Raw genomic sequence first — 11,114 nt, 5'->3', positions numbered from 1 at the left:
TACTTTCTCCACCACTGTCCACCAGTCAAGTATACGCTGTGATTACTCCATGTTTTTATTAAAGTCGTTCAGGGTCTGCATCTTTAGAAGGACCCGGTCTATCTAGGACGGGTCCTTCGCAGGCCTCGAATAAACTACGACCGGAATTTGGACAGGACTAGCCTTCAGCTAGCTGTTTAGCCTCCACCTCAACTCATGTTGCCTAGCAACCGTGACAGGGTTAAGCACAGAGCGGCGAAGAAGAAAAAAACGGAGCCGAAGTTTTTATTTTATTGATTTATTTTTTTTAGCCATATTACTCCTGATTTCTGCATTATTCTTCACGTTTTGTAGTAAAAGGCTGTTCCATAGAAAAAAAAGAAATCTGTTTGTTTGATTCTAAAATGTTAAGATATGTCTAGCACTACAAAGAATAAATCTAAGCAAATCGAGGAATAGAGAGACCGGGTTTTATAAGGGGCGTGTTTCTCAGTTCGCTGCCGCTCCAGCTAGACTCTACCTTAAATGCAATTTGAAGGTAAGGTAAGCTAAGGTAAGGTAATTTTATTTATATAGCACATTTTCAGCAACAAGGCAATTAAAAGTGCTTTACGTGAATTAAAAGGAAATACAAACAAAATAACAAACCAAAGGAAAGAAAGAAAGAAGAAAAACAAAAAAGAGGAAAGGACACATTAGGGCAAATCGCAACATTCAGACAAAACAAAGGGCAAAACAGAGACATGAGTTAAGGTGGTGACGTCAAAGGGCCATGAAACCAGGTTGCTGAGCCTCCTGACAAAGTCGAATAGAGGTGTTGTTTATCGAGGAATGACATCCTTGGGAGCGCTCAGCTCCACAGCTCCATGGATACAGGAGGGGGTGAGGTGGGAAAGAGCGTTATGTTCAGATATCTTCAAGGAGATTGGAAATATGCAGCCCTTCCAAGGCCACACGGAGAAAGCCAATTCAGAAGCAGAATGTCTTAGGTCGGGAAGATTATAAATTTTAATCACTCCTAAAGTCTCTCTGATACATCTTAGTTCCCAATCATCCAAATTAATTTGGTCGTTAAACTGAACCGAAACCAGCAACTTCTCCAAGATCGATTCCAATTTGTTGGTGAGTTTTAGAATCCTTGTCTCTGTCCACACCAACAGTCCGAGCATTTACTAGTTCGGCCAAGTCCGTCACAAATTTGTCGATAATCCAGGAATCCACAAGCTCCAAACAGCAGAAATCCTGTTATCATGAATAAATGCAGGGTGAATCCCGCCGCATGTGTCCCCACAGGACAAGAGGGCTCTCCTGTGCCCAGACTTCTCGTCGAAAATTTTATCAATTGCATTGAGAGATTGATTGACCAGATTCATAATTTGTAGGATGATGTGCAAAGAAAGGCTCCAAAAATATAGAAAAAGACAGGATAAAAACAGAGCAAACAGGGCAGGCATGGGCAGGGAGGGAGCAGAGGAAAAAAGTGTCCGCCTTCATCGAGAGAAAAGTCCACAAAAGTCCAAACCACCACAATGTATGTATATCCATCTAGTTATAATTTAAAACAATTTATTGACTTATTTTTGTTGTATCTTGTCGCGTATGCTGAGCTGACAGCTCCTCTAATTGTCGCCTATTAATGCGCATGCGTACTCACTGCAAGTATGCTATTCTGACAGGGTATGCTGATCAGACAGAGCAACGGCCTCCAGGTTCACCAATTAAAGCTAAGAGAGTAATTGGTCAGTTAGCAGGGAAACCTATAGGATTTGGTCTAATAAAACAACAATAAAAAGGGTTGTTATTCCTTTTGAATTGTTTTCATAAAGTCAACAAACTGATTAGATTTTTTTTAATCTGTCATATTCATCATTTGATTCTGAATCAGCTGTTTAGACAAGTCTGTCTGTTTTCCTTTTTTCTTCCCTGTTGGAGTTTTTTTTTATTTTGTTAAATATTTTTTCTCTAAGCAAAGTCTTTGATTCAGTTGCTAAGCAACCACTGCTCCATCTCTCCCTAGCTTTCACTCTCAGCATCCAACAAGCTCATCTCAGAGGCAGAGAATAAAAACAAAAACATGTTTACTCTTTATATTTGGTAAAAAATAGTCCTTGATGTTCCCCCTGCATGGTCAGGCTGCTGCTTTTAACGTTTTGGATCAATATCCTGCAGAAGGACCCATTGATGACTCATTTTTATGTTTTTGATTTGATTTTAATTTAAATCTTCTTGTAAAACAGTTCATAATGTTCCTGGACCTTTGGAAGAGAAACCGCCCCACAGCATGACAGATCCTTCACCTTACCAGTTTTTCACTGAAGCCTTCAATCTGAGACATTTTAGCAAAAAATAAATAAAATACAGCATGAAATCCACATATTTACATTTGTGAAGGTAGGATATAAAATTATTTTTCCCATCTTCACTCCCAGCTCTCTTTTCCTCTTTTTTCAATAAAAACTGAAATTATTAAAAAAAATGTGGAAGATGTAATGTTGTCTGTTGGAAAACATGAGCCAGATTTTTCTACATTTTAATGTTATTTAATTATTTTCCTTCTTCATGTCAGACATATTTTCCAGTTTAGAAGAATATCACACTTTATAAAGAATTGCTTCAGTCATGGGAATATATATTTAAAACACAACCTTATAAAACATAGCAGATTCCAAATTATGCTCCAAAATAAATACAAATAAATAGAAATGTACATAAAATCACAGTTTTTGTGCATATGGACATTTAATATCAACTTTAAAAACATAAATACTTGTGAATTCAAACCATTTCTTGGTAAAATGTTGAGTAAATAAATAAATTAACACATTCTGAAGTAAAATTGCTAAAATTACATTTTTAATAAGGTATGTGACAGAATATTGTTACATTTTCAAGATTTGTTTGGTTTAGTTAAACTAAATTCAAGAATATTTTGAATTAATTAAAAATATAACCTTAAAAACACAAATTGAATGTTATAGTAATTTGAAACATCCAAGTTTCTTCAAACAGAAACTCATGCTGCTGGTTTTCAGCAGCATGATTCTTCTGTATATTGTCAGAGAAAATCTGAAGAAGTTAATAATAGACTTATTTTCTACTAATTTTTTAAAAGTATTTCATCCTAACTTTTATAAAACATTCAAGATTTTAATATCAAATTTGGTCAAGTTAGTATGCACAAACAATTTTAATTTGCTTTCCTGCGTTAACATTAAATACATTAAATATAAATATAACTTTATATGTAAATGTTAGGCCAAATAAATGGATTCATGATTAAACTACACGTTAAAACAAGTAAAATTTCTGTTGATTGCGCGCGCTCGCGGCGACGCGCTCATGCCCGCCAGGTGCAAAGCTAACCGTTGAAAAGCTGCTCGACAAAAAGCGGACCTGTTCCGTTAAATGCCCTTCCTCATAACAAGTTTCAATAGATTATTACCTGAACCTATTTTCAACTCTCTGCATGCCTCATAACATGATAATACAAGGTCATTTTTAACAACGTTTAACGGTTGAAAAGTAATTTATTCGTGTTCTTGACGCGCTCTCATTAAAACAAAAAACAAAACAAAACAAAACAACAAACATACATTCTGTGCTCTTATTTTGAAGGTTGACCCGCGAGTTTCTGGTCTCCTAGCAACTGAGCTGCGCTAGCTTGACGCGGCGGTGCTGTGGTCAGCCTGCAGCATCAGAGGAAAATAACAGGCTAAGCAGAGTGTAAGCCCCTGATTGTGTTGTTTCCCTGGAAGATGGTGGCCAAACAGAGGATCCGGATGGCCAACGAGAAACACAGCAAGAACATCACGCAGAGAGGAAACGTAGCCAAGACGCTGGTGAGCCGTTAGAGTGACAGCCAGATGCCAGCATGACATATTAGCCCAGATAGGTGACGTTCAGCCCGGTAGGATGGTGATAATCATGTTAATTACAGCAGATGAGGAGTTTTGTTTATTTTATTAATGGATTTAGAATGTGTTATAACAATGATGCTGCTTGCTACAGGTATATGCTGTGATAAAGCAGGGGTGCTTCTAGGCTCAGAGGTATTGGGGGGCTTAGCCCATCTCAGAAATCTATGGTGTCAATTTAAAGTCATTTTATATGAAATTTATTTTATTGTATGTAAAGATTCAACAATCAGAATTTTGAACTTACAATACTGTTCCTAAATTTCCTTTAAAATCAAACACTTTTTTTTAACAAAATGTTTGATTAGCAACAATAGCCTTTTCTAAACAAAACAAAAAACAGCCTTACTTGCTTGTATGCTTTAGTGTGCTTCCTTTATTTCTTTCTTTTTTCCTCCCTTCCTACTTTTCTTCTTTGCCCATTGTTCCTTCTTTCCTTGTGTCCTTCATTGTGTCTTCCTTCCTTCCTTCCTTCCTTCCTTCCTTCCTTCCTTCCTTCCTTCCTTCCTTCCTTCCTTCCTTCCTCTTTGTGTCCTTTTTCCTTCTTTCCTTATGTCCTTCATTGTGCCTTCCTTCTTTCTTTTCTTCCTTTCTTTTTTTCCTTGTGTCCCACATTGTGTTTTCTTTCCTTCTTTCCTTAGTTCATTCATCATTTTCTTATCTTTTTATGTCTTTTTTGTTTCCTTTCTCCTTCCTTCCCTCCTTCTACCTGTGCATCTTTTTCTCTTCCCTCCTTTGTTTACTATTTTTTTTTCTGTGTCTCTCTCACCTTTTTTAACTGTTGCTACTATGAATAAATTTATCCTTAGTGGTTAAATACAGATTTTTTTATTTAAATTACAAACTCTTGGAGTTTCTGCTTCTCTTCTGTTGTGTTAAAAATGTGACGAATAACTCATTTGATATCCTCCTCGTCTTCGTCTGTCCAGATCTCATGTTGTTCCATCTGTCAGACTCTTCATCTCCTCCTCTGCTCCTTTTATGCTTGCTCTTTTAAAACAAAATATAAAGAAACGAGAGTTGACTTTATTCAAATAATTTGCTCAGGAAAAGGACAAATTTCATGGATCATCTTGGAGTTTCTTTCAGTTGCATGTAAACCGGCATCTGAAGATGTTTTTGTTTTCCACCTACTCCCTCTCTTCCTCCAGCTTTGTTTACATCATCCCTGACTGACTAAAAGCTTCCCCCACAAACACGGAACAAGCTCATGACCTCACGGTGACGCCGGTCCTTCGACGCACTCTGAGCCCACAGTGGGAAGGAAACGCAAACTCTGCACCGAGTCGGCACTTTTCAGTCCCTAACAAGACGCTGGGTTAGCGTGATGCAGCCGCAGAGCGTCACTGTTTCTGAAAACAAGAGCGGATTAGCAACGCAAGAAAAACTACTTTATACTGTTGTTATATTTAAATCATCAAATTAATTTAATGATTTGAAACCTGTAAGTGTGTCAAAAAAGTAAAAACAAAAGACAAACTTTTTTACAGCATTCTATGTATCAAAGAGTCATCAACGACCGAGCTGGCCCAAGGTATATATGAGTTAAGCGGCTGCTTAAGGCCCCACACCACCAGGGGGCCCCCAAGAGCACCAAGTTAGCATGATAAAAATGCTGAATAATGAATAATACAAACTAAATACTAATATTAGAAAAAAATAATTTATAGCTGGTTCTCAAACAATACTTTAATCTCTTTCTGGTGCCGTATGGTGCTGTACGGGGAATGTAAGATATCAAACTTGTTAATTTGTTTACTGAACATTTAGTGTTTGTCAGCCTATCTTACTTTGAAATGGTTAAAATATTATATCGTATTTAAATACCAATCTACATTTCAAAATCTAAATCTAGTTTTTATTTTTTAAGCAGAGGAAAAAATGCCGATTTAGTTTCCAAGGTTATTTTTATTTCTTGAACAGGAACCAAATTTTCAATAAAACTTTTGTGTTTTAGTAAAACATGTGGCAAAAAGTTTGAACATAAACTGTGGAGTCTACAGATAAAAATCAGAGTAACAGGGACTAAATAATAAACTATAAAGAAATGCTTTTCCTTTGCAGAGGAATCAGTTTGATGATGTCATATATGTGGCTGTACATGTTAGCGGTGACACCATGAAACCAAAATACTGTTAAATTGACTTTAAATAATTGCAGAAAATATTCCCACCACAGAAACAGTGGTTTAGTTTAAAGCTGCAAAAGAGCTTAAACAAAATGAAAACAAAAATATTTAACCTCCATCATCATCTTTTGTATCAAACTGATTCACTTTTACTTTGCAGCTTCATTCGTTTTGTGTCAGTTGTGCTAATCTACACCGTGTGTGTGTGTGTGTGTGTGTGTGTGTGTGTGTGTGTGTGTGTGTGTGTGTGTTTCCCCTAGCGACCCCAAGAGGAGAAGTACCCCGTCGGCCCCTGGCTTCTCGCCCTCTTTGTATTCGTTGTTTGTGGATCAGGTAAACCCAGCAGGAGGGAAAAAATAATGTGTTGATTTAAATTTCTTTTTATAAATATAACAAAATCTGAAAAGTGTGGCATGCATCTCTATTCAACACTAACAAGTTGAAACAGCAAATTTTAAGACATTTTTACCCATTCTTCATCGTAAGAGTAGCTGAATTAATCAATGTATAAAGAGCACCAATGTTTTATTCTTGCTGCAGGTCTGGACTTTGACTAGGCCATTCTATCACATGAATATTTGTTAACTTAAAGCCATTATCTTGTAGCTCTGTCTGTATTTAGTTCAGGTGGCTCCCACTCAGTTTAATGCTGAGAGGCTCCAGATTTTACTAACATTGTGACTCAACAATCAGGAGGTTTTTGTAACGGCTCATTTTCTAGACACCAAAAAACCTTAACGTACTGCCACAAATGTTTGGGCGTTTTTAGAAACAATATAGACCTAAATGGAAGCATAAAAATGTGCAAAATGTGAATTTTGCATAATAGATCTTTAAAATTTCAATAGCCAACGTTGAGAAGGTGGAAAATTTCAAAGGTTCTGGAAATGCCTGAACAAAACAGATCTGCAGCTCTTTAGCCAATGTTTTAGGATGTGTGTAGTGTTTGTTTAGCGTGTGGGAGTGTAAGAGTGACACATTTTCTTTTGGTGTTACTCTACAAACGTTGAGTTTCTAATGTCGGTCGTGGAAACGTCCTGACTTGTGCGTCTCTGGGCTGTCAGCCATATTCCAGATCATCCAGAGTATCCGTATGGGGATGTGACACAGGGGGCGGGCCGCGACCCCTGACCCTCTCCTCATGCCCTCACTGAGCCCGGCTAGCCACCGCCTGCACACTCACGCCCTCATCCCCCACAGAGCGACCTCTGACCCCCGATCAGCGTTTCCAGTGTTGCAGTCTGTGGTGCTGACAGCTTTTCTATGGACAGTCTAAAACCACGCTGACTGCAGAACGACTTTCATTCGTCGCTTGGCTCCTGTGTGTGTGTGAGTGTATGTGTGTGTGTGTGTGTGAGAGAGCTGGCGGTGAATCCTGCTGACTATGTGCCATAACTGTGTTAGTTTCTTCTGTACTGTACGAATGAAGAATGTAGATTTTTGTCTGTTTTTTTGTTTTTTTTAGTTTTTTTGTTTTTCAAATAAATGTGAAGCAATTGGAGCCGTCACCGTTTGTTCTGAAAACTGGGTCACTGTTGGTGGAAATTTGGTTAAAACTAAAGGTCTCAAAGTTTCTGCAGGTTTCATCAACTCAATTTTAAGTTTTTTTTTAAAGAGTAATGCAAATGAAATTTTAAACTTGTATCTCGACAGAAATGTACTGAAGAAAATTGCAGATTTTATTTACTAGAAATCTTAAGGTGTTTCTTTTTACCAACATTTTTGGTTAACTTTCTTAATGTTTTTTTTTTATATATATATATTTATTTTTTCATTATTTGGTTTTAGACCTTTTGTTGTACTTGGAGATATCAATATATGAATGGCATTATAAATAAAATGTAATATTGTTATTATTACTAGTAGTACTAGTACAAAGCTTTTTTCACACAGAATTAATGTAAAAGAAAAATCAGAGTTGGGTAGTAACTAGTTACTGTGGATGTAAGTGAGCAAACCAGGTGATGGTGATTGGTGCACCAGCATATTGTGGTTGATTTCTCCAGTGGTTTGAAGGCAGGAAACAGGTAAGGAAGGAGAACTAAAGGTCTGCTGGGGTAGGAATAGCAGCTGGGAAGGAGGGTTGGTAGGAAGGTTGGAAGGACGATTGGTAGGAGAGTTGGAAGGAAAGTGGGAAGGAAGGATGGTAGGAGAGTTCTGAGGAAGGTTGGTAGGAAGGTTGGAAGGAGATTTGGCATTGGAGCCCTACTTGTAACCATACTTCTGCATGCTGCATGGTGGTGCAGTTGTTAGGACTGTTGCCTTGCATCAAGGAGGTCCTGGGTTCAAATCCCAGCCTGGAGTCTTTCTGCATGCTCTCTCCAACTTCCTCCCACAGTCCAAAAGCTGTCAGGCTGACTGGTCTCTGAATTCTCCTTAGGTGTGGGTGAATGATTGTTTTTGTCCTGGTTGCCCTGCGACCTCTCCAGGGTGACCCTGCCTCTCGCCCATTGGGGAAAGGAACCAGCAGCCATCATGACCCCACTAGGGGTAAACATGTACGATGGATGGAAACAGAAGTAGTTGAAGGATATGATTACATTTGACAGTTTGAATGGCGTTTGAAGCTGAAAAGTAGAGAACTGCGAAAAAGCTTAACTGAATTTTTCAGAAATTATTGGATGTCCCATTTATTTCAAGATGATGTAGACATAAAGCTGAATATTTTATAAACCATTGAATATGTCAATACCAAAAGAGGTAGCAGTCATGTCCTGAATATGGTAAAAGTTGAATGGTTGAAATGGCACAAAGAGGAAGTAAAGTGGTGAAAAGTGTATGGAAAAGTGGAGAAACTAATGATTTGTAGCAACAAAAATATGTTTCTACCAACATGTGGAAAGCTCAGCACTTTCTGCTCAACTTGGTGTAGACCTTAGTTACCTTAGTTAAGATATGAATTAAAATTTTTTTCAAATTCAGTTTGGTTAACCAGTTTCATGCACGAGCTGCAGAATAATAAACATCTCAACAAGTAGGTCAAAAGATATTTTTAAGGTTTTTCAGCAGAAAAATGAAATGAAACTCGTCTTGTTGACAAAGACAGCGACCAGGTTTTTACTCTTTAGCAGGTTTATTGAAAGTTGTGAAGTGCAGCTGTCAAGTGCAATTGTAGGTATTTTGTTATCTCATCCGGTCTTTGAAGAAACATGCACAGCACATGAGCATACAACTGATACACAGAATGAAAAACAATAACATCTTCAGAGCCTGTTCCTTTGTTTTGTTTTCTTCCTAAGTTTGCTTTTTCAGATCCAAAAGGGTTTCACTGTCAAAAAGAAAAGAAAAAATAAACCCCAAAAGGTGCAATACTTAACAGAAAGAGCAATGAGAAAGGTTGCACAGTCAGAGTTAATGTTGCAGTAAAAGAGTTGGACAACATTGTTGGTTGTTGCCAGTTAAATAACCTAACCCTCCTTCCAAAGTCCAGAAATTACAGCATTAAAGATGGCTGACACAGACTCCTCCGCACCAATCTGCGTGACCTAGATAGCATCTGTTCTTCCTTCCCCTTCCTCCTTTTTTACATCCTACTTACACTATACAGAAATGTACATCTGCCCGTTGAACTTTTACCAAAAAAAAAGAAAAGAAAAATGCCGCTTAGCCCAAAGTGTCGATGGAGGCTGAAGAAGCAACATGCCGGCAACAGTGAGCTTCGAGGGCAAAATGACGAGCCTGAAAGGGAAATACTGAAAATAGATTTATCATCATCATCATCTTCATCGTAAGAAACCAGGTTTTTGTTCAACCCACAGTTTGAGTAACATCATCAATGCTGCCGAGTGTTGAAAATACCCTCCTCCCCCATTCCAGATGGGGACTCTGACGTGATAATAACAATAATATTAATAATAATGGCTCACAATCTTTTTCTGTCACTGAGAAGAACTTCTTCATCTCTCTCAGGATCTTGCCTCGGTAAAGAACCGCTTTTTATTTACATCATTCAGCAAAACAACGACAACTAGAACCACCAGAACCGCCTGCTGCTGCTGCTGTCAGCGCCAAAGCCGGACACAGGCACAGTGATCTCATTTTAATGAAAGCGTAACGTCGTCACTGGCTGTTTCTTCATGGTAGCACATTCTTGTTGATGACCCAGGGTTATTTGGCAAATGTGTGATGATTCCTGGCCGCCTCACACACACAGCATAGGAAGATTGTCCACTGCGCTCGCTCGTCCCGCTGGCTGCATCCTTCAGAGATAAATATGTGCAAATTCTCGTCTTGACAGCGTCGACCTCCGGCTGAGGAAGGCAAACTGCGGCGCAGCGGCCGCTAAAACGTGTGAGGTCGCTCAGTTTGTGTCGTCGGGCTACGCCGAGGGGCCGGCGCTGTGCGAGGCGGGCTGGGCCAGGCCGGCGGCGCTGGGCGGTCCAGAGGGCGCAGCGGTCTGCGGGGCGGGCGGTGAGCCGGTCTGGACCTGGGCCTGGAACTGGGCCATCTGCTCCGGGCTGGCCAGCGTCTTCAGCAGCGTGTTCTCCTGCTCCAGCTGCGAGTTTCGCTCGATCAGCTCCTTGATCTGCTCCTTCAGGACCTCCACCTCCTCGCGCACGGCGTACATCAGGTGGCTCTTCACCAGGTCCTGCAGACACACACCCAGTCAGTGACACCGATCACAAGTTTCTCACCCATTATCGATCCTTAAAAAACCTGACCATTCCAATCTGTTTTATCTGAATTGTTGCTAGAAAGTGGCTGAGTTGGAAACAGACCTGGTGGGTGGGGCTAACAATCAAACCTCTCTAACAGGAGGTAAACATGGTCAGTGGTCGATTTTAGACGTTTGCTGAGGCAGATGAGATCAGAGGACAAGATCATCTTCACATGCAAGTATCAGCTGATCACTGATCTCCAAAAGTTAAAGGAAATTGGCGCCGATAAATCAGTGCTAATTAGTGGTCAGTGTACTCTTTAACCCAAAGATGGGTTAACGAGTTTCCTTGGTGAAACGGTTGGAAACACAATGAGATGGTTGGATTCTTCATAAAAATCAAGAAAATTATGGACAACCCAAAAAAAAAAAAAAAAAAAATGGGGTTTTCAAGCAAGGGCGGCTTAAAATTCCCTGCAAAAAAAACTGCTACCGA

The 11,114-nt window shown here is 39.2% G+C and overlaps 2 protein-coding genes across 2 annotated transcripts in view; one reads left to right on the top strand and one right to left on the bottom strand.

Annotated features, from left to right (window-relative positions):
- serp2 (stress-associated endoplasmic reticulum protein family member 2) overlaps positions 1 to 7,529 on the top strand; it is a 21,722-nt gene extending 14,193 nt beyond the window's left edge. The window contains exons 3-5 of the mRNA XM_015037051.1: positions 3,595 to 3,818; positions 6,282 to 6,354; positions 7,086 to 7,529. Of these exons, the coding sequence (XP_014892537.1) occupies positions 3,735 to 3,818; positions 6,282 to 6,354; positions 7,086 to 7,126 (198 nt within the window). The 5' untranslated portion in view covers positions 3,595 to 3,734 and the 3' untranslated portion in view covers positions 7,127 to 7,529. The remainder of the gene's footprint in view (positions 1 to 3,594; positions 3,819 to 6,281; positions 6,355 to 7,085) is intronic.
- A 2,373-nt stretch (positions 7,530 to 9,902) lies between these two features.
- Positions 9,903 to 11,114, bottom strand: part of LOC106950294 (TSC22 domain family protein 1-like) — a 33,282-nt gene continuing 32,070 nt past the window's right edge. The window contains exon 3 of the mRNA XM_015037048.1: positions 9,903 to 10,609. Coding sequence (XP_014892534.1) covers positions 10,340 to 10,609 — 270 coding nt within the window. The 3' untranslated portion in view covers positions 9,903 to 10,339. The remainder of the gene's footprint in view (positions 10,610 to 11,114) is intronic.

The sequence above is a fragment of the Poecilia latipinna genome, unplaced genomic scaffold (assembly GCF_001443285.1).
Source record: "Poecilia latipinna isolate Pla-1442-1.1 unplaced genomic scaffold, P_latipinna-1.0 Scaffold390, whole genome shotgun sequence".
Classification (NCBI taxonomy): domain Eukaryota; kingdom Metazoa; phylum Chordata; class Actinopteri; order Cyprinodontiformes; family Poeciliidae; genus Poecilia; species Poecilia latipinna.
The sequence above is the reverse complement of the archived record's forward strand: the minus strand, read 5'-3'. Positions and strand labels throughout refer to the sequence as shown.